General features: G+C 45.6%; 1 protein-coding gene across 1 annotated transcript in view; it reads left to right on the forward strand.

The window, feature by feature from the left end:
* The window catches only part of LOC109418949 (ecdysone-induced protein 74EF), a 66,627-nt gene that overhangs the window by 11,920 nt on the left and 30,253 nt on the right, over nt 1–24,454 (forward strand). Inside the window, exons 2-3 of the mRNA XM_029877733.2 lie at nt 13,249–13,494; nt 23,961–24,065. Coding sequence (XP_029733593.1) covers nt 13,249–13,494; nt 23,961–24,065 — 351 coding nt within the window. The remainder of the gene's footprint in view (nt 1–13,248; nt 13,495–23,960; nt 24,066–24,454) is intronic.

The raw sequence follows: 24,454 nt of genomic DNA on the forward strand, positions 1-24,454 counted from the left end.
GAAACGGCCGGAGCGCTCAATTTTACGACCTTTTACGATCCTCTGATCCTGATGGCTTCTGGAACCGATATAAATCAAACAAACGGTGAAGGAGAAAAGCTCTGTTTTTGCTACTGTGCCGGTGGCTACTGCCACCGGTAACGCAGGGCAAGATGTCATGTAAAATATGATAGGCCCATAAACGCACTTGGGACGGCCTCACGTTCGTTCCCTACTGGGCTCGGAAGTTGTTACACGGTAGCCTAATTTTACGACTGTCGTCGATTGCGCGCAGATTTACCGCGTACGAGACTTTACGATCCGATCCGGAGTTGTTTATTCTGGTGCGAACGGTAAAAAATCAATTTTGACAGTTGCGTGGCATTTATCCCGCCGTAAATCCCGCCCTGCGTGTTGCGGCCGCACGGATGGCTAGACGACAGGAAGCGATCAAATTTATTCCAAGCCTGTCACGTCCAACCAACCGCAGCAATCCATAAATTCTGTCGTGGAATCTTCGATGAATTTCACATTCTTCCGCTCAACATTGCGCGGGTTGCGACAGAAATTGAATGAATCACTCACTGCGGCGCTCGCTTCGGAATGCGCTGCGCTTGTGTCTGTGTTCAGCGTGTTCAGGCTTCATGTCCCGTCCCGTTCTGACAGTTGTGCGTCTGAGGCAACTAACGAGAGAACCGCTGCGAAATGATCCATTGATCTTCGCGCTGCGGTGATTTTTCCGCCATGTCTTTCGATTGCGCAAAATCAATTCATGATTGAAAGCTAGCACCGCGCTCGTCGGCGACCAAAGCGAATGCGCACGCTACGCAGAGGGCCCTCTCAAACCGGATTAATCTGCATGTAGTTGCTCGCCACGGAGCGCAGCGCAACTCGAGAATCCGGTCCGATTGCGGCACTCGAAGCGGAAATTTACGCCACACACATTGGTCCGATTATCAAGAGCAATTGAGATCCGATTAGGTTCGGTTGTGCGCTGCCGCCTTCCGCTAATTGTCATTTCGGACCATTCCCACAACGGGCGACCCAGATTCAGCCCACGCGGGTGCCATTAAACCCCGCCAGAGCCCTATACCAACCAATCGTTTGTCGTGATTTGTGTCGTCCACGCACACTCGCATATTGCCAGTACAGTAGAAAATTGCATAATATCCCGCTAGGCACCAGCGCAGCCATTCGCGCAATCCAAATCAACAATCGTCGCTCGTTTTTCGTGTGTACACACTCCAACCGCGCGCATACCCGTATACACACAAAAAAGGTCCAAATATTTCGCAATTCTTTCCGCCACAACAGCGCCGCGCAGACCATCATTAAAACCCATCATCGCTGTTCGTACGCGCTCCGCTCCCGCTTCTTGCCCGCCATCCGCCGTGTGACGCGACGCGACGCGTACATGACGTTAAAGCATAAACTGTTTTACATAACCCCACGAAAATTACCTGCCTATATCGTCGTACCCGACCCAGCCGCGAAGCGACAAACGATTGTCTCTCAGAACTGGGCAACGAAACTTCCAAAACAAGGCGACCAGACCAACAGAGTCATCGCAGCAATCAGCCACGCCACGGAATCAACGCGCAGCCAGCCAGTCAACGATTGTTTTGTTTGGCCGTTCACGACGGAATCCCGCACTCTTGAGAATTATTGACGAAAGGACGGGCGGACAGGCGGGATTGCAAAATCGCCCCCCTGTTGCCACTTGTGGCGCGGTCCATTGAGGCGGTTTACAAGGGCGGTGTGCGGCAAATCGATCAAGTACGCATTGACGCGCGATGCACTCTGCACTCGCGCCTGCTCACCCGCCGGCTTCCCCCTCGAACGAACCGTCCGACTGACGACCGGGGTACGTTTAGCGATTGTCAACGGTTGGTGGGCGGGGGCGGGCACGACGCCGGCAGACACTTAATCATATTTTAATATATTTGCGCCACTTTCTGGGTCAGTTTGAATGTGGTGGTGCCGCTGTGATTCGTACATACAGCCCTCGTCGTTGTCTGCTGTGGTGATGAGATGATGATGCGAGATGCGAGCGACTGCGACGGTGGCGATCGCGAATACGATTGCGGATGCGCCAGGGAACATGAAGGGCAAGAGCCGCAATGGCGGCGGCGGCTCAGGCGGCAATTTAAATTTTGATGGATCGAGTAGCGATCGTCGTCGGCAGCGGCGGCGGGAAAATTCGGTAATCGTTCGAATGAAATCGAAAGTGCGAATTACCGCAGCAACGCACTGTTGTTGTTGGTGCCGGGTGATTGGGGCGAGAGGAAATGAGCATTTTTGATTGAGCGCAGACAAACAATAGGAGTCAGAGACTGGCCCGCCGGCGGGTTCGTTCGTTCGTTGCGCGCCCTCTGTTTTGGTAGATTTCCGTTTTCACGGGTTGCTTCGTCAGGAGGTTTGTTTCGACATTCTTCTTTTTCGCCGCCGTCTTTGGCGACGGATGAGGGGCAAGTTCGCGGACGTGATGTAACTACCGAATGAGTGATTGTTGTCGGGCAGATAAAATCTTCGCGAGAGTCCGTCACTCAGCGGATGACCGCCATTGACTGGAGTCTTCGTTGATGAAAAAGGCATATCCTGTGCGGTTAGGTTTCGTAACGCCGAATCCAAATTGGTAACGAAATGTTATTCATCCCCCAGGGTAAACCCCGGTAGGGAAATGGTATCTAGAACTGCAGCTCCCGCTGGTTATAGTTCATTCATTTCAGTATTCTCATCGACCAGCACGACATCCGTAAAATGCACTTGCCCGCCTGTTTGTGCCGTGTGCTCTGTGCGACCTGCTGCAGTAGCAGAGGGCGGTAACATGCGCCAGTCAGCCAGCCAGCCAGTAGTGCTCCCCCAGTGCGAATGCGAGGGAAGCATTTTTAGTGAATAAAATAGTAAATAAATTGAGGTAAGTAGGACATGATGCATTAGTTGTATTAAAAATAAACGTGCACGATTGTGCCGATGCGAGCCAGAGACACAGAGGCAGAGGCCCCGCCGCAAGAGCATATGCATATCCTCACAGAAGCGGTCGAAGTCGATGCAAAGTCAACGACGACGCGTTTGCAATGCAGGCGAGGAAGTGCCAGCGGTTTGCCACTGCATATTTTATTAGGCTTTTATTCGCACTGCTACCGGTTTCAAAGTGCAACCAACACACAGCGAACGATGGCCCGCCGCAGAGCTAATACCCCAGACAGACATGTGATACGAGTGTGATTCCTGTACAACGGTACGCAGTGTCAAGAAAATTCTAACAAGACTGACTTGAACTGAGAGAATTTTCAGTATGGCACTCATTTCAAGCGCAATTGTACAGTGATTCTTGTATCACATGTGTGTCATAAGTATATTGCTTATCCAGAGAAATCTTCCAACCTGGCGGAGTGAAGAAGACAAAGAAGACCTGTTCCGCAAACGTCAAACTGCTGCACACTTCAAAAAGTATGCACACAACCTTGAAACAAAAATAAATAGTTGAGAAACTAAATTATGTTTAATGGCGTACAGCTGTATACTAAAGTACTAAAACTACACCTAATATAGTTTAGAAATAAGTTAGATGTTGTGGCAGCAATTGCGATTACATAAACCATAAATGAAACAATTTTCATTATTTTTTAATTTTATGGCAACCAAGTGAGTGAGAGCTTTTTAGCGTGAACCGAGCACTTTTGACGTTTGCGGAACGACTGCGGCGGTCGAAACCACCGCAACCCCGTTGGATTTTTTCTATTTTACCGCAGTAACTGCAGTCGGTGGCCTGTACGATTGACAGCATTTATAGGAAGTCGAGCCTGGTGGCGTTTCACTTTCACGACAACGAAAGTGACACTATCTGCGTGCACGGTTGAGCTGAGAAGAAGGGAGCTGAAGAAGAGCGCAACGGGTATCGTTGTAAAGTATGTCACTTGGTATCTTTGCATCGCGCTCTGCACCCGCCTTCTACTACAATGTTTACCGATGGTGCATGTAACCGAACGCTCGCACGTACTCGACAACAGCTCACGCTCGCAGCGCTAGCGGCAACTGCTTACGTATTCTCAGGGTCAACGAATCAGTAATTCAGAAAATCTTGACCCGTTCTGCTGAGCATCGCTGTCGCTGCCTGCCTGCAGCAACTCATCTAGCAAGCCCGGTCGATGAGTGTGCGTGAGCGTTTGGACTCTGATCACAGCCCATCATCCAGAGGAATCTGGGACACGTTCGCCGATTCTTTGTGCGCGCACCAGAACACAAAGATCCATTTAGGCAGCGAACAGCTGCGAGCGTTGACACTGTCCGGTCCGGATTCTAAAAATCCGCTTCCTCCACGCAGTGATGCGCTAGGTCCCTTTATTCGCGCGCCGCTTCGAGTGTCGATTGCAAATTTCAAAACAACCGGTTCGCGGCACCAACAGCGGGCGGGCAAAAACGAAGAATTTTAATTTTATTACTCACTATGACGATGATGGCACTATAGCTAGCGTCAACTTTATAATAAAGTGCAAACAACAATGGCCGCTAGTGGCGTTGACAGAATCGGAATGGCGACATCTCTGCCCGCATTCTATTCGAACGATGCTAATTGAGGGTTGAACGACTTAGGGCATTAATCACACCGGTGTGGTGACGATCGTGACCCACGGAAGAGAATAATGAATCGCGCCTGGCTTAAGCCAAAGCTTGAGGTTTACAAAACACTGTCGTCAAACTATCGAGTTCAACGTGCCCGCAATTGGTAGCAAAAATGCAGCGAAGCTTCATCTTTGTTTGAAATGTCAAAACATTTTCCGAAAATGACATCCTTTATCCCGCCTCGAGATATAAACAGGAACCATCTGTCGCTTTGGTGTTTAACTATAGCCAGATGACAAACTTGACGAGTTCCTATCGTTTACTCAAGCGGAAATAATGCGATGAAATTGTTTGAAGTGGGAGATGCATTGTCCAGCGTCTGATTGGTCTGACTGTTATGAAAATGACAAACCAAGATTGTCAAGAGTGAAACTAACGCATCGAGATAGGGGCGACTTACACTTTCACGCGCCCCTAGCTTCCTTCGATCCCGCCTTGGATCCCGCTATCAGCCGCCGTTGAATCACCACGCGGTCACAGCCTACTTGCTGGCTGCGTCGACTTAAACGGCCGTAATGGCGAATATGGGTCAAAGTATGTTGTTTTGACAATCTCCTCATGGTTGCATCTCTTTATTTACATTCGCACACTGACGATGCCCGCCCGGTGACTGGTGGCAAGTGACGACAGACGGCTCGGTTTCTAACCTCGCTTGCCTCCGTTTGCTCTGTGTGCAACTTTCCTTTTTCTATGTCGCATGACGACGACGGTAGAAGTGAAAACATATAATTTAATGCAATTGCATCTCTTGCTCCTTGTCGGCTTCTTCCTCAGCCGGTGAATTGCATTTCTACATGGGCATTAGATTGACTTTTTACTCGTCGCAAAACCCGACACGGTCCGTCGAGTCTGCAGCAGTGATCACCATTATCGTAAATGACCCCAATCATAACTTATCCTCGTTTCTGCTTAAATTAAATAAACTTCGGTATCTGCAGTCTACCCAGCCGCGACCAACCAAGGACTGTCTCCATGATATTTTGGATCATGGCTAACTGCGATAGCGCCGTCCAATGACTAGAAAACCCGAACTGTCACTCCGGCGGCGACATTTCAATCATGCGGAAAAGAAAGCCTCGCTCCAATGACAGCACATTTACCTTATTTCCTTTCCCGTGCGCAATCGGTTCGTAGGAAGTAAAGAGGAAAAAAACGTCAACCAATAGTTCCAATCACCGGTTCGTCTCTGGCACCCAATCCCTCCTTCTCTACGGATTTTTTCGTCGAACTACTCATCGATTCAACGCTATTATTACTATTCAGCCACCGCGCTCACCAACCTGTTCCCGTGCACAGCTTGCTCAACTCCACCGCGCCACTATCTTTCTCTCTTTTACTGCTATTATTTATGTATATCTTGCTGTAATACAATAAGCCTTGACCCACTTTGTAGGCTCGACTCACGCGGCTGATGCGAGCGACGGCGGCGGCGGTGCCGCCAAGCCGCCCACCCGCTCTCGTCGCCTACTTTGCGCACTCAACCCGTCATCAACTCGAACTCGACTCGACTCCACTGTGTGCGATGACTGGCCGGCTGACTGGCTGACTGACTGACTGTTTTCTTCATCTTGCTCTTCGCACTCTTTCGGCCCGGTCACTTCATCCCGCATCATCGTAGGTTTTTTTTCGGTTTGTTGTGTGCATTCATATTCATCAGCAGCAGCGTTTTTGATGTAATTTAATCAGACACTTCCACCCGCCGCAACCTCGTCAGCGCGCACGATCCGGACGCCGTGTTTGTTCGTCTCCGAAAAGGTGAGAAAAATCTGCCGGCTGCTGCTGACCAACAAACAACAATCACACCCATAAGCGCCGGAGTCATCCGCCAGAGTATAGGATTCTTCGACCCGAATAGGCACGATGACGAAATAGCGGAAAACGACCGCTGCTACCCCGATCCGAGCGACTGATTCACGCTTTGGGAACTGACTGAACTGTGTTGGAACTTGTTTCGCAGCTCTGAATTTGCATGCACCGCGGCGGCTGGCTATTGCCTTCGCCGCCGCAACATGGTCTCCTTGGCGGCAATTTGTCACTTTTAGAGCCGATGCACACTAGCGTTAATTGACGCCGCGTGAATTCACGCTGCGTCGCCGCAGCGTTCCTGTGGAGCATGCGGTGACATTGCGTGCCGCACACGGTGCGGCGCGGTTGCGGTGCGGTAGCGTTGCGTTCTCGTGTGCATCCTCCCATTTGATTGTGTGTAACTCAGGACGCACTTGCGTGCACGCTGCGTGGACGCGCCGCCCGTGTGCATCGGCTCTTATTGGCCATCAATTGGCCGTCCGGGTCTGTGGGCTATTGTTTTGTGGCTCAACGAGAACGCAATGTTTACAAACTTTACGGGTTTGGCGAGATTTGACAGTTTCTGTGGGGTCCAATTTAAAGAGAAAAATAAGGAAATTCAATCGAACGATTAGCAGCACCACCAAATTATTCTTTAAAACCAACTTGCACTTCCAAATGACACCTTTGGTGCACCTTTCTCGACCTTTTTCCATCTCCGATGGTTACCGACTACTGTGATTGATTTCCGCTTACTAATAACGACGGTGACATGTTTCGGTACACCGAAGTAAATCATCAAGTTGATATTATAGACATACATCATCAAATTTAAATTGCTATAGTTTTCGTAGGAATTTTAGTCGTTGTCATGACAACTGATTGATTTCGAATGTCTGCTTTCCGAAGGGGACCAGCGTAATCAACTCCGCCATGTGGCGGCCCTTTTCCCACGCGCGTTCCGTTGAAACAAAACCAAAATAAACTATCACTTATCTCGGGTAACTGCCTGCCCGTCGGAGATACAAATGTGTAAAATCTGTCAAATGCAACCTTGGCCTAGATTGGGGCCTCACTTATTTTGAACTAACAAACATAACATAACAAACGTACGCCGAATGGGCGTCTATTTCCTAATCGTAACAGAGCCGTGAACGCGTGCGACTCGTCACGTGGACTTAATTTTTCCCGTTCTTCACCCGCGGCCAAGTTAACAATATTTTAAATTCAATTCTTGACGAAAAAAACAACTGACTGAAAATTTTCACGGTTCTTCACCTTTGCCTCGAACCAGCTCCTTGGACCACAGATGGATGGCAGTAGGATGAGAACCAACCCGCAAACAAATCAAACATTAATTAATTTTCTGTTCAAGCTTTCTCGCTTCGTATTTCAATTCCCTGATGAAAGCATTCACATTCCGGACCCCACCATACCCGTGAATCCCTTAAAACCAGATGCTCGCCTACTTGGGTGAAGTAGCCAGCGTTCATTTACTCCCCAATAAAATGGCAAACAAAATGGCGTTCGCCAACCGTTTCACTTTCCTAACAACAACATCGTAGCAGACAGCTCCAGAGCACCAAGGAGAAAGAAGCATAAACGTCTGCTTAATTAAACACTGAATAAATAATTAAAGCAAACTTTAATTCCTGCTCCGATCCGACTGCCAGCCAGTCGGGCTGCATCGGTCCTGATGGGTATTTCCACCGAAAAGGATCTCCAGAAACCACAGTCACTCGCCTCCATTTCTGTCAGCGCTTAACTTTCACTGTCAGTGGGTAGTGGTGTGAGTAAACAAGGCGTCATAACGAACTCAAAACGAACCACTCGCCTGTTATGATGGCGATGACTTTTCACCAAAAACTAAGCATACATTTTATGCATTTTGCTTCGCCCTTGCTGTAGCTAAAAGCGAACACAACATAACGTCTGGTTGTCGGAAAATTGCATCTACGGTTTATGTTTCTCGTTGCAGCACTAAAGCTAAGGAGTACACACCCCCTCCGCCGCCCTGTCAACCCAAGCAGAAAAACAGCATCGTTATCGTAAAAAATAATCTACAATATTTTCTCTAACCTCACTTTTCCGCCGTCGCAGCAACCGACGACGACGAACGAGAACGCATCGTCCGTCGTCCACTTTGATGCGCTCTCGTCAATGTTTGCTTTGATGCCGGAGCACCACCGATGTGTTATTTTTCACTGGGACGCCCTTGTGCGGCGCTGCCACTGGCTGGTGTCGTAAAGTGGGGTGTGCGAGTGGGCGATTCCGTTCCTGACCTTTTCTCTGGTGACGAGAATCGAACGGCCGTCGCCGCCGGATGGATGGAATTGTTGCCGCCCGAGTGGATTCTCGGTATCAGCTCCTCCTTGCTCGTCCACCAGCCACGTCACGCCAAACGAATCGATGTAATCCTTCCGACCGAACGAAAATCCGTCACCTTATCGTCAATCAGCAAATTACTTAGTGTGCTCGGTCTTTCCCTCTTACCTTTTCCCACTACAGAAGCTCAGCGACTCAACACGGTAATCCTGAGGAAATACCCCCGCTATTAGTCTAGTGGTAGATTGAGAGGAAAAGGTGATAACTCAGTCAATCATTGTCATTCAGCTCGGTAACAGGAGCGAGGTGGTCGCTCAATATCACTTTTCTCAAGCTGACGAAGAAGCAAGATGTCTTCTCACATCTCCTTCCACGGTTGCATCTCGAAATACGCACCAAAAACTAGCTTTTGGTCGGCTGCCGTAATGTCTCTCAGTTTCCCAGAGTAGTATGAGGGTATGGGCCCACACATGCACACGCCAACTGAGCTAGTTGGCGTTCCTCTTCGCCGTGCAGTGGTCGTCTTCCTCCTCGTTGCACCAGTCTAGCCATATTGATCCGTTTTCCACTCGGTTCTCCAAAGCTCTCTATCATCCGACTCAGCAGTTGTAGTGTGCAGTAGTGGTACCACCAGCAGCACCAACCATCAGACCAGCGTCAGCTTTCCCAAATGGAAGGATTTTCACTTTCCTCGTTAGTTTTCCACGGATGCCTCTCGGTCGTCGCTTCCACTACCGCCGCATCGCGTGCTCAGCTCATGCGATGGCAACGGAGAAAGTGTATTTTCACTTTCACCGCTCGCTACTGTGGTGGTGGTGGGTGATGGCACCGAACAACACCCACCCTCACCCACTGGAGAGGTGGCGACGGTAGGAAAAGCTTATCGCGCTCCTTTGCCAATCGTCAGCAGAGCACACCACTGCTACACCGTATGTTGCAAAGCGCAACGACGACGGTGGCTAATCCTTATTGTCCCGGTGTTAACTTTTCTTCGCTCTATGGGAGGTACTTACCCGGATGTTCACGTCCGTTCGGTTTCGGTGCGATGATTGTGGAATTGTGTTTCGCGAGGCACATTCTTTCAGACTTCTATGGGTGTGAACCATTTCGCTTGTTCGTTTAACTTTTAGTTAAAATTTGACACTTGGATAGTTATTTGCCATCGAAAAGTTAAAAAATAACCACGACGGTGGCCCATTTGAAATTTGACAGAGGAGTAGTTATTTGGAACAAAATACAGTACGCAGCCAAATCATTGCGAACAAAAAATAACTATCGAACTGTCAAGACTAACCCTGCTCGCGAGTAGGGTTATTTTCAAAATAACTATCGAAAAGTCAAATTTTAACTAAAAGTTAAACGAACAAGCGAAATGGTTCACAGCCTATGAACACTTTTCAAACACGACTTTTATCGGTTGTAATTTGCGATCAAACTTGTCACCGTCGATCAAGGAATCTTCTTTATCGATGCATTGCAATCAGCTGTCAAAAGCGATAAGGTACACTGAACCAAAAAGTCATTTCTAACTCAGTTTAAAATTAAATTAATATTTTTATTTTGACAAATAGAAAATTCAAATAGCACTTGCATGATTCGTGAATACGACGAAAAAGTTATTTTGACATTTCAATAATTTGCAATTCCCAAAGAAACCGCTGAAATGTGTTACCGAGTCTGTTACACTCGATAAAACAGCACCACTTCACGATAACATCTTCTAGGTACAATCATCTTCCTCGTCATCTTCTTGTCCCCATGTTGAGCAAATCGGCAAAATAATTTCCGACTCACTCGATTAGAAGAAGAAATTTCCATGCCCAATTCGACTTATCCACTGCGCTCGCCTGGAAGAGCATCGCCTTTCGAGTTGAAGTTCACTCGCCACGAAAGGATTCAATTCGATGATTCAGTCGCCGGACGTCCTGTGGCTTTTGTTTAGTCCTGCCCACCATCAAGAGCAGGAAAACGGAAATGAAAAAGCTATCGATTTTCCTGACAGCCGACTCCGACCAGTGGAAGGACAGCGCAATAGACCCTTCCCGATGAATCAATCGCTCGTTTTTTACTCGAAATTTGATAATTGACGTCTTCATATGTGTTTGTATGATCCTTTATGATATAAGATTTACGAAGATTTCATACAAAACTTACGATTTTTTGAATGACTTTTCTAACATAATCAAGATTTGTAATTCAAACATCGGATTGTCTTGAAAAATCACTTGAAATTTAGCAGTTCTTCTCTGTTTTTCATTGTGAACCATTTGAAAAATCGGGATTTTTAAATAAAAAAAATGAAAACCAGAACAGTAACGAAAAATTGTTATAACCAGAAAAAGTGGGGGTTTTCATCTTACCGGAATGGCCTATTGGTAGTTGTGGTATTCCCACGCCCTCCTCGCCGATGATCAATGCTTGCAATGGATCGATGTCTCCCGTGAAGCTTTTAGTGGCTTTTTAACACATCGTAGTTTTTCTCCTTCGTTTCGTCTTGTCATCGACGTCGTCCTGAGCTTGGTCCTGATGGAGTACCTGTTCGGAAGCACGACGGGCGGGCGGTAGCTAGCAGAGACGCCGGCCGACGACCTGTCCCAAACTTTTTCTCCCATATATTTTATTTATTATTTATATTGCACCATATTGTCGTCGTCGTACTCAGCTCAACACAGCGACGGATCGACCGGCGAGTTCGTCGACGTCAACGCCGTCCGTCCGTCGCGTGAAGCATATTTCCATATTCATGAATAATGGGGAGCAGCTCCACATTGGCGGAAAAAAGGTCCTCGCGATTAGACGGCGCTGACGTCGCCGTCGTCGTCATCGTCCTTGCTCGCTATCGTCTAACGACCATAGCGAACGGGGTCTACTTCCCCGTCGGGTTTGGGTTGTGTATACACAGCTATCAGGAAAAAAAAACGTCTGGATATGGCAAAAAAAATAGTATCGGACCTCCATATTGGAATGGTAATTAAAATTTGTTACAACGCCAGAGGGCGATGGGACGTCTGGGGAGGAAAAATATGCATGATTAGACGGGCGAGACTGTGATGGGTTCGATGTTTCTTGCACGGTGATTAATTTCACGATTTCCATATACTGCTGGGACACGTTTGCATGCTTTACGGTTCAAATTTTCTGATCAGAGTTATTAGGACATTTATGGCTCCGTACAGCATAAAAACGATTGAGCTTCAAACTTCGCTTCAAACAAATGAATAAAAATGAAAGTTAATTGACATTTATTTGTTTTAGTATAAAAATAAAATTAGACAATTTCGCTCAGTGTACTCAAGTTTCGGATGAAAACATCGGTAAAGTAGATTTTGATTCAAACGCTCTGCACACTAAACTAAATTCACTATTTTTCTTCCAAAATACAAAACACCGAAATGTTTTTAACCGAATTAATTTTCTTTCTGTCGGTTATCTTTACATTCAGACAGCCACTTTACCTGACCTAGTCCAACAGTCCCCGAGCAATCCAATTATGCCCAAACTTCACCGAAAATTGATTCCGAACAATTTCACACCCAGCCCCGTCTGGACTAGTACTCCGATCCCGCCTCAAACAAATTACTAAGCCCTGCTTAATTTCCATACCAACAACGGCGAGTAAAATGATCCCCAATTATCCCACTAATTGCAAACCAATTTCCATCGTTCAACCATCATCGAAGGAATCCTCGTCGGGTTTTCATCTCTCGCCAAACATCCGCACCGAGAGGCCACACTTCAGCTTGGGCGCCTCCTTTGTCCTCGTCGCGGCTTCTTCCTTTTCGGGAAAAAGACTGTGGAGGTCATTTCCTTTCTCGACGGAGCATTTTATTTTCGGTTCATATTTTCCTTTATTGCCCCCTTCCACGTGTCCCACACCGCACCGGCTGTCTCATCCGTCGCCGTCAGTTTGTTGGGTCGTCTGCTGCAATGATTACGCGACAGAACCAGGACTCGGAGACGCTTCCTGCAGTGAACCCTAGCCTAGCTTTATGTAGCTGATGGAAGGACCTTCCTGCGAGGCAAATCGCGTGTCGTCCCCAGTCGAAGCGAAAGCTCTCAAAAAGTCACGAACTTGTTCGCTTTTATTACTAAATAATGTGATGGCGAATAAAGTGAGAGTTTTGGGGGGGTGGGGGTCAGGGTGAGCGAGTGAGGACTTTCTTGGTCGTCCTGACGAGCGCACAGTATGTCTGTCAGTCTGATTGTCGTCCTGGCTGGGTCGTCTCTGCTAAAGTGTGTGTCGTCGCAGCAATATGACGGATGCAGTAGCAGTGATGATAAAATTTGATGATAACGATAATGGCAGAATGAGAATGATGTCGGAACGAGTCAGAAGATTGCGCAGGGAGGGTGATTTTCACTTTTCCGGCGAAGCGAAAACTTGTTCGAATAAATCAAAGGGGTGTGTCCGTCCATGTCTGTCTGATCCGCAAGCTGCAATTGTGGACTAGTCCATAAAACTGAATCGCCGGGAATCGGTGTCTAGACTGCTCTCCTATAATAAGGTTTTTTCTTTCTATCCTCTCGTTACAGTGGATACCGAGATACCACTACCGCCTCAGACGCCAAGCCCGCCACCTCAGCAACGATCTTCGTCACAATCCCACAACCTCCTTCACCACGGCAGCAGTCATCACCAGCAAACGTCCAGCAGTCTGCTCGTCAGTAGTCTCAGCCAATCGTCCCAACAGTACAGGCCTCTCCTGCATGGACTACTCAGCGGAACGCACATATCTCAACCGCCCTACCACAGTAGGGGCTACAGCACGTCCAGCACAGGTTAGTGTGATCCAAATAGTGGCCACTTCGAAAAAGGCCCAACTCATAATCGTACCTCATAATCGACCAACGCACTTCGCCACTTCTGTTTCCGTTCCGTTCCGTTTCGTTTTCCATCAGCACGCCACGCGCATGACGCACTTCGATTTCCCACCAACCATGCGGCCGTTTTTCACGCGACGCAACGCAGTTCTGTTTATTTAAAAGCAAATTTAGGGATTATGAATAATTGAGCTGCCCCTCCTCGGGCAGCTGTCAAACGGCAAATAGCCCCCGGGAACAACCGAGCGATGATTGATGGTTCTTCTGCGATGCCTTCATAAGAAGATAGAATCGTCAACTGACGAACCCCAATTCCAAAACTGACCATCCAAACGACGGACCACATCAATACCTAGTCCCACAATAACTCATCACCCCTTGTACGATCCAATTTCACCCCTTAGTAGGCTCTGAACCGACCGACCGACCGACCGAGATATCGCTGCTGGCCACCTCGTTGGATCTCCTTCGGTTCGGTTCGCGCGCGCACTTCTCGATAATAATCCCAAGGACCTCTCGTTCGTCCGTCAAGTTTCACGCACCGTTCCACCGGAACAATAACCGCCAGCCAGCCAGAGAGTCCAGCAACCGGCAGCAGTGGTTCAGGACAATAAAAATAAAAACAAGCTGCAAACTTTCTTCCAGCCCCTTCTTTTCGGCTCATCTTTCGTCGTTTTTTATGAAGCCAAACGATGACACTTTTGCGCTTCCTATCTTGGTCCCAGTCGACCGAACTCCGCTGCTGCGACCTCTTCTCTCCTCTCCTCCTCTCGGCTCGGGTCGGCTTGTTTATTATGCGGAATTATTACATGCGACGAGTTGTAATTATAAATCCCCTCGCACCGTTCCCTCTCCGTATCTTCCGCGGATGGCATGAGGACCCGGGGAAAGGTAACATGCGGTTTAATCCCGGTGCGCGAAGCAAGTCCAGCAGGTCCTCGGGTATGTAGATCTCGCGGACTCGCGGTGGTGAAAACATTAGGAAGCCGCCGCTCTCGGTGCGCTTCTTCAGGCGCAGGCACAAAGGAATTCCCTTACGTAATGGTTTCAACAACTGGTTCGCTGCCGTTGCTTTGCTGATATTCTCCGGGTTTTGTGTTTTTTTTTATGATTCTTCTGTGAGAGATGTAGAAACGCGGAACAAGATAATGAGCGGTCAACGCAAAGGCATCAACCGCGCGCTGCGATTTGGATGTGAATTCAGCTAGCAAGTCACGCACGGCAAGGGACGGAGGGTGCCGAGGGATACAAGTCCTGGGGAAAGGGACAAACGGAAGGACTAAGAGTGTGAGCGGTTGTTGAATTTATTTATTTTTATATGAGGAAATGAAAATAAAAGGGTTTGACGGAGCGTATCATCCTTGTTGTCCACCAACGAGGTCCTACTCTGGAGGTAGCCGAGAGCAGCGCAGCTCATTGAAATGCGACGTGCCAGTGTGAGTGAGTCAATTGGGTTGTTTTTCTTTCTTGATTTGAGCAAAGGGAAACAGGAAGATCTTCAAGGAGCGATGGGAATCGGAGATAGGGATCGGTTATGAGGAATTTTACGGGAATTTGCAGTACAACCTGTTCTTAAGATACGATTTGCATCCGTAGTCATACTTTGGTAGGTTGATGAGGGTTGATGAAACCACTGCACTGAAGCTTTGGTTGTCGAAATTCTACTGTAAGATTGTCATTTTCCACAATGAACTTTTGGCGTTAAAACTTTACTAAGGAGATTCAGAAGAAGTAGTACGATTTCTACTACGAATTTTTAGAACATTTTGTTGATAAGCATCCTAATAAAAAATACCAATTTTCAGCAGAAAACTATTTACTTTTACAGTTTTTGCTGGCATAAACACTTCACGACACACACGAGATGTAACGCGAGAAACACATATCACTTATCGTTCTTACAATTGGCTTCTTTAGCGATGTTGAGATAATTCCATATTCTGAATGTACATGCCAAACTGGGCCGAAAACCAAATTTTCATGAATTTTGGTGCCCAGGAACCTATTTAAAAATCAATTTGAAGTTTGTATGGGAGCGATTTGATGAATCACCCCTCGTCGGATTTTGTACTGGGCGGAGCTGTCAAACAGTTGCCCAGCTGTCAAAAGGTGATTTGAAATAATTTTAGGTATCAAAATAAAGTTCTAAAAATCTGAAAAAATCATAGTGGCTCAGAAAAAAGTGCTCTTTCATTTAAAAATATAAAATCATTGATTTTTTCTTAATTTAAAAACCCTATAGTCAAGAAAAGATTAAAATTACCTTTACGTCGACCGGTTTCGGGTGTGCCGAAAATTGTTCTATAGATGTGCCAAATCATGCCCAAAACCAGTCGGCGTAAAGGTAGTGGTAATCTTTTCTTTAAGATTGTAAGAAAAAATAAATTTATGTCTTGTCTCGCGTCACGCATCGTGTATTTCAACAGAACAAGATCTTTGTTGAACTCTTGGTAACATAATAACTTGGACTGTTCAAAATTTAGGTGTACTGAACGTTTTTCTATTGTATTTGTCTCAGTTTTACTAACATTTTACAGCCAACTTTCGCTCGTTGGGCTACGTTTAGGTGGGCTACGTTTAAACTGGGCTCCCGTTAGATGAGCTATAGCCCAACTAAAACGAAGATAAATGTCACTTTTTGACGTGCAGCACGATTTGTCGAGGTTGCTAGCCCTGCATTCTTATTGATGATCAAACGCAAAGCTAAATTTCGCAGATGGCGCTTTAAAAAATTATTTTTGTGTTACTTAACCTACCATTTGATCGTCAATTTTTAGAAATTATTTGACAGATAAAAAACTCAGCCCAGTTAGTGCAAATCTTTCTCTAAATGGGCTAATATTAGCTTTGTGCAACGAACGAAACTTGACTGTAGTTATCTTTCAGGTTTGATTCTGGAAGTTTGTCGAGAATTGTGCATTTAATTGCAAAATTATTCGGTTTCGCACCTTAGATTCGTGATCTAGATGATCGTTTTAGTGAAATTTGCAAACATTTCTGGCATTTGATTTCAATAGGTCGAATCTGCATTGGAATCACCGAGGGAATCACAGCAAACTTAGGACCTATCTAAATCGAATGTCAGATTTGATCGGTAAATAAGTTAGAAGTGCATTAGAACCACTCTAGCGAACTCAGAACGATCATCCAACTATTGTCGCACCGCCACCAAACCGGACGTCGCACAACTGAGTCGCGACGCGACCCGACTCGTGACGTTGTCTGAATCATTTTGGGAGAAGTGCGCATATATCTCGTTGTTATTAGCAACACAGCGCACTAGTCGCCACAAAGTTGCGACACTTGTGGACCAAGAAAATGGCAATTTTTGATTAAATGTCTGTCTTGATTCCAAGCTGATTGACAATAGTTTTAATGTTATCAAATCTAAATGTCGTTTGGAAACAGTGTTTTTTCCTAATCGCCGTCCGTCAAATAGTTCCGAATGCCCGAATATTTAATCTAAATCTGAGGGATGCGGACTCAACTTTTTTAGTCATTCAATTTGAGCACGTATCTTTTCTTCCTGTGCTCCCCGTTGTTGAGTTGCTTATATCTATGGAGATCAATTTTACAGTGCACGCATGAACTACTCCACACAAAATTTAAACATACTCATTGCAGTAAAAGTTACAATTAAACGTAATTTTGGGTAAGTTTTACACGTGATTTTCACACGTTTCAAACGTTTTTTGTATATGATGACAAAGTTTGTGTGTCATTGAACGTTTCACTTGCTTTAGCGTGACTCAGCAAACAACTTGTGTATCCAGGCACACTCTGATCATTTTGGAGGTTTGGCAGCAGCCAGGCTGCTGTCAAATTTCAGTCCGCAATCCTCAGAACTAAATGTCGTTTTGAAACCTGTAATGCTCTTTTGAGCTACTTATTGTCTATCCGGTTGGAATCAGGACAGACATTCAATCAAAAAATGCCATTTCCTTGGACCACAAGTGTCGCATCTGTTTCGCATCTAGTGCGCTGTGTTGCTGACAACAACGGGAAGGATGCGCACTACTTTTAACATGATTCAAAAACGTCGCGAGTTGGGTCACGTCGCGACTTGATTGTGCGAAGTCCGGTTTGGTGGCGGCCCGACAATATTTTTAATATTATGTTTCCAGTTCAAAACCGAATTAGCGACATTTTTCTTTTACTTCCGCTGCTTTTGACTTGCGTTAAACACAATGTCGGAAGTGGGGCGCTGTTTTGTACACCTGGTATTCTATACAGCGCCCCATTTCCGACATTGTGTTTAACGCAAGACAAAAGCAGCGGAAGTTAAAAAAAAATGTCGCTAATTCGGTTTTGAACTGGAAACATAATAAATAATCTCTTTTCATTTTGTAAGCGATAAAGTTTGAAAATTCACTTTTTGTGGAAGAAAATTTTAGAGTGTCAGTGTCATCAGGTCGATAAAGAAGTTTGATTTGAAGTGCACTGAACAAAATTGTTCAGTAAATTCCAATGAAAAATGTTATTTTGTTTTTGAATGATTTTTTTTGCGAGATTATGTCCATAAAGAAGAATATTTGATGTGCACTGAAAGTAATTGTCATATAAACTTCAATAAAACTATGTAACATTTTATTGTATCATAGTTACATGTAAAGCAAACTTTTTTACTTCAAATCCCCGTGAGAAGTGTTCTCACCCATCACCCTTCTAACGCAGCACATTATCATTTTCGTCTTCAATTGACCACGAAAATCACTTCCTACTGGATCTTCTTCATAAACAGCTCGCAAACCTTCTCTGCTATTTCAAACAACATTGTATCATTCATTCGACAGCCAATCCTTTCCGCGTCCACGTCCAAATTTAAGGCTGCCATCTATTCATGTATAACCCCGAAAAAAAAAGGAAACTGATGCCATCATTTCAGGAAAGCGTATCTAATCGCTCGATTTGATGGACTGGTTTTCCTCCAAAGCAAACCGCTTTTATTGCGCGACTATCTTCAGCAAACCGAAATCTATTTGTCGGTATTCCCTGACGACGACGATTTTTGCATGAAGATTTTCGAGGAAGCTCTGCTTCTACCGCAGCATCCCCTTTCTTCTTTTTCCCGTGTGTTCCCCCCTCTCGTATCTATACCGTCGAAAAAAGAAGGAAGTGAAATCCTAGCTAAATAATAGTTCCAGTCCAGTTGCAAAGGAAAACAACTAACCAGATAGAAGAGGTACCTCTGATGGTAACGGTCAGTCTCAGTCTCAGAGCCGGATAGGGTCAATAAATTTATCTATTTTCATTTCTCACGAAAATCTTCCAGTCTTCCACAGAAGCACAGAAGAGATGTGTGACCATCATTTTCGTCACCCGACTGACCAGGACTCTCCCCGCCCCGCTCCGCTCGCTCACTCACTAGTCCATCCTCGCCCCTTGAAGGTGATTTATTTATTTAGTGCACTCTTCTTGTTTTTGGCGCTGCGCGGCGCTTCGCGCTACGAAAGGATTAGAAAAAGGACACCTCACGACGCGAAACAAAAAGACGCGCGCAAAGGCGAGCGAGGGAATTATCTGTCGCGCTGCACCCTCCTCCCGAGTCGAGTCGGAACGCGCATTATTTCCGATTCCGTTGTTGGTTTGGATTTGATGGCCAAGCAGGAAGAAATGTCACCATAATTTATTGCTTTTCGCTTGATTTGCATCGGGGCTTCACTTATTCGTGTATGTACCTACTGCAGCGCCGCGGTTAAAGAGCGGCCTCGCATACAAAGTTGTGTTGTCCTTCCTTTGACGGCAGTTGATGGTCAGTTTTAATGATGATTTGAACCCAGAAGCCAGTGGTAGCGTACACGGGAATGTCGAAAAATACTGCGGAAGAAAGTGGATTTCTTGTACTTGTGAGCACATTTAAATTCAGAAGGGAAGAAAGGGGTACGAGCGACGAGCGGTCGTAATTGATTCATCTGTCATTGCGACCTGGCTGGGCTCCGATGGGAACTGGTTGCCAGGAGAGGTCCTTTGTGTGGCAGCTGCGATGCTCTGGTTTGTCTTTGATGAGCTTGACTCGGATTTAATTGAGACAAGCGTGAAAAAGAGGATGTCCATTTCCGTTGGCTATTATTGGGACACGACTACAATGTTTGGGGCGACCCTAGAAGCGTAAATGTTTGTGTAATGAGTTGACAGTTGACATGGACAGAATACAGTTGGCAGTTGACAAAACCCAACAAGAGTTCCCATTGCGTTCGAATTTCCGTTTGGCTGAATGTGCAAATTTCGATCGGGGAACAGTCGCAACCCTTTGATTGAGCAACAGCTGCCGCTTGTATTGAATTTTCGTCATGTCATTCAATATTGCCTAAGCTTCCACCCGCACATGTGAATAATCAGGGTCCGAAAATGTTGTCGATTCATCCCCCGGTGTCAGCTCGTCCGGCGCAACAAATGTGGGCAGATGCCCGAAGTTATTATTTGCCAAACAGTTGCAAAATCCATCATCTCTGGTTGCATCGGAGAGGACCCTTTTCTCAAAAATCCGACAAAGGTAACCGGAGAAAGGATAAACAGTCCAATTGTTGATCCTTTGACCCCGAACCAAGCCTGCCGAAAAATCCTCTTTTGCCTCACTCTCGGTTCGACTCGAACGGCGATGATGACTCAATACGGTGGTACAACACGTGTCCTGATTGGTACATTGATCCACCTCTTTTCTTCCTTTTCTCTAGTCAATCAGTCTCGCTGAGTGAGGCTGAGTCTCGCTCCTCGTCAATGGGGTCGGAACGAAAGAAGCTTAGCTTCTAATCCTTTCCATTGTGTTCCCTTCTATCTCCGCCTGGCTCCGGGTTGTATAACGATGAATGACAAGGATCATCGACGCCGTCGTCGTCGCACACTCGATGAAGGATCAATGGCCAATGCAAGGGATACCCCGAACGCTCCTGAAAACAGAAAAGATTCAGAGTGTTTCACAATATAAGGGTTAATTATTGAATAACATTTGTGTCCTTTTCTATCCCAATTTCGGTATGCATCAGTTTTCGAGTCACGCTCTGGCAGCATCACCGGCAAGGTGGTAACTCCGACAGATGCTACGCCCGTCAATTTTCATCTCTCGCTCAATACAGATTACAAGTCTGCCCCGACGAAATTATGATTGCATCCATCATTCCATTGAATCACCCAATCGATTCAATCCCGCAAAGCATTGCCACCACCACCACAAGGTGCAAAAGTGTGTGGTTTTGGAACCCTTCCTTTGTCCATCCGCATCCTGGTGAGTTGCATCCAGCTTGCGACGAAGTACCTGGCGAATCCTTTCTTGTATCTGCGCTAACTACGCTGAGGCTTTTTGCTACTCGATGAGGCGTTGGTCAAAGGGGTTAGCATTGGTTCTTCTCAATCGTTGTGCAATTTTTCATGTGTAAATGAGCAAATGAGCTCCTAAAAGTCTTTCTAGATTCTTGGTTCAAACCACAAAATATAATCCAAGAGTGCATATCTACTCATTTTTTTACATTTTTACTGACCGTGGTTGAAAATATATAATTTTCAATTATTAAATCTTTTGCCCCGCCCCTAGCCTATAACACATATTTTGAATGATTTTTTTCACCGAGTATGTCAGGTTGGAACATTTTTGCATCCCCAGTGCGGAAAATGTCGAGTTCCATCACGTCAAGGTCGACCTCAAATGTCAAACTAGAACTGTTTACCATTTTACTTATTTCGAATTTCCTCATTATTCCTTCGTTTTTTGAGTTCGAGTAAAGTACAATAGGGTCTTAAAATTAAAGACGAAATCTCGCTTACATTGAATAATACGATCAAGCATGGTATTCTAATCGGAATTGTACTTTACTCGAACTTGAAAAACAAAGGAATAATGAGAAAATTCGAAATAAGTAAAATGGTAAATAGTTCTACTTTGACATTTGAGGTCAACCTTGTGTGACTGAGCTCAACATTTTCCGCACTGGGATTTCAAAAATGTTCCTATCTGACATACACGGTGAAAAAAAAAACACTCAAAGTATGCGTTAAAAGCTAGGGACGAGACAAAAGGCTAAAAAAATAAAAAATATATATTTTCAACTATGGTTAATAAAAACGTCAAAAAATGAGTAAATATGTACTCTTGAACCATATATTATGGTTTAAAACAAGAATCCCGATAAAACTATAGGAGCCTATTCCGATTAGAATACCATGTTTTATTGTGTTATTCAAATGCGATATTTCGTCTTTAATTTAAGGACCTGTGTCGCCTCTCGATTTATTTAGAAATGTTCTTCGAAATGCTTATGTTTTGAGAAAACACATTCTGATTTTTCCAAATTTTTCTTCAACGCGACAAATTGGTTCATTTTTGAGGCTGTTTTTGAGCATAAAACGTTTAGCGCTGATGAAGTCGATAAAGAAGAGTGATTTACAAACGACGGTACACTGAAAAAAGTGCTCAATGCACGTCATTATACAAGACAACACAGTTTATCAAAACTGAATTTCTTGTAATATTTCAGTGTTCCATTAAGAGTGCTCTGTTCGTAGAAAAAGTAATCCATTTGATCTATGCTACCCCACCTCACAGTAGCCCGAAAGGATTTCTGCTTAGCTGTTAATGTAAATATTTGAAGAGCAAACCACACACATGTGCGTCTCGTCCTCGGGGTCCTTCCTTCGCTCGTTCACTCGCTCGTAGCCACCACCGAGAGGCATTAGAAAACCTGAAAGCACGAAACGAGATCCTCTTCCACGGGTGCCCGTAGCGCACCTTGGCAATTTACATAAACACATAATTAAACTAGTTTTCCTCCGGAGCCGGAGCCCCAGCAACCAGTGTCCACGTCCTGATGGACGACCGGCAAACTTTATGGTTATACCGTGCGGCGAGGAAAGTGCGTCTTCCGGGATGTTTTGCTCTAAGTTCATTAAATTTTCCGTTTCACTTTTAGCATCCGGTTTTGTTGCGTTTCAACCGGACGACCTTCGGGGTCTGTTGGCTGTGCCAATTTTCCTCCGCCTACAACGTCCGTTAGCGTCCGCATCCTTTCGGCTCAGTTCTGTTCTGGTCCTTCTGTTGGAGAAGGAAATGAGGAAATCATTTATTCATGGAATGGCCTTCGGGTAACGCAAGAACAAGGCACCCGTGTGCTGCTTGCTTACTTGGCTCATTCTTTGGGTGAAATATAGAAAATATCGATGTTTCGCCGGAGCCGGAAAGTCCTTTCTGAAAAGCGGAAGTCGTTCCCCATCGCCGTCGTCGCCGCCGGTAGCTCGCGCCATTGTCCGGCCCGGAGATAAACCAAAGACAAGATAAATAATGTTTTATGCTCTCGTTCTTTCGGGGAGTTTTCGACCCAGACCGGCCTACCCTTGTAAATTTTTCAAGGAAATCCATTCTGCTCGGGTTGGAAGGAGAGTCGAGTGTATCCAGCTCGCAAAATGTTTGCCCTCTGGCGCTGGTTTTGTATATCGGCGGCCGTAACGACGACAACGACCACAATGGCGAAGGACGTTCGGAAACCACCAGCCAGAAGCCACGTGTTTGATCCACCAGCTGAATCCACTCAGAATCCACCCATTCCACGAACTGTGATGGTGGTGACTCTGTTTAAACAGACGCGCACAACCTTGAAGATGGGCTTCTTTCAGCGAAATTGACAGACGGAGCACGGGGAATTGCAAACTTCTCGCAAACGAAATGCAACTTCAGAGAACCCACGCGGAACCGCGGATCCACCCAAACTCGGAAGTATTTCTGGGAAAATTCGCTGATGCGCTCTGTTCAACGGAATTGCCAAATTGTAATGTTATCATAGGGAGATTTGACTTAAATTTTTGACATGAGTTCTTGTGTTTTTGATAGTCTTTCAAGATCTGTTATGTTACCATCTGTAGATGAACTTCTAGGACATAGCCGTTACCGCACATCTCCACGAGACAGAATTGATTTGTCATCTTGCTGTCATTACAGAAATGTTCAACAGCGTTTCTTTTCTTGCAAACGTGGAGACAACATTTTTGTCTTAATACATCTGTCAAGGAAAATGTCAAGACATTTATCTGTTGTGGAGGCGTCGGGTAATTAACATGATCGACTTTTGTTAATTCTTCACCTCTGCTCTAAATAATAGAGTAGAAATGCAAATTCGATTGTTTTCATTTGTTTTATGCTAATTAATCCATTATTCTTGAAACATCGTTAAATATTTCATTCAAAATTAAGGCAAACATTTTCCTCAGTGCACGCGAGAACGCGCGACAGCTCGGCTCTTCTTTATCGATCTTCAGAATCATCGCGATGCACACACTGAACGAAATCAACATTTTCAATCGATTGCTTATTCTCACCATTATTCAGTTATGCAAATCATTCAATTTTCGCATCAGAAGTTTCAAATCATTCACTCAACACACTAAATTCCCATAAAATCGAAACAATATACCCACCACCCGACCTCGCTTCCAATTCGCAGGCGGTACAGGCACCGAAGTGGACGATGACGGTTTCCTGGAAAACATCCTCCATCTGCATTCGATGGAGAAACTGAAAAAATCGCATCGCTTCCTCAGCCTGACAAGTACGTATCCTAGCAAATTTGACAATTTTGTCCCTATTTTTTTCGTTCGATTTGGGATTTAAAATCTCCCCACGTCAGCCCATCGATCGGAAAATATTATAATTAATGGTTACTTTCCTGGCTGCGATGGCAAACCGCACTGAATCAAAGGGTGTGGGAACGTTCCCACACTAGTTGCAAACAATGGGAAATGTCAAGTCACGTCACCACCGGGGAAAGGATCAAAATTTTCTGATTTTTCTTCGACTACTTTCTTCTGGGTTTCGAAAACGACAGACTCCTTTCGCTCCCACACGCACATGTTGCTGCTGGCATTACCAAGCATAAAACTCCCTTTCGGTTCCGATCCGATCCCACATCGATGAACTAATTTTGCAAACCTTCAATTA

This window comes from Aedes albopictus, chromosome 2 (assembly GCF_035046485.1).
Source record: "Aedes albopictus strain Foshan chromosome 2, AalbF5, whole genome shotgun sequence".
In the NCBI taxonomy this organism is placed as follows: domain Eukaryota; kingdom Metazoa; phylum Arthropoda; class Insecta; order Diptera; family Culicidae; genus Aedes; species Aedes albopictus.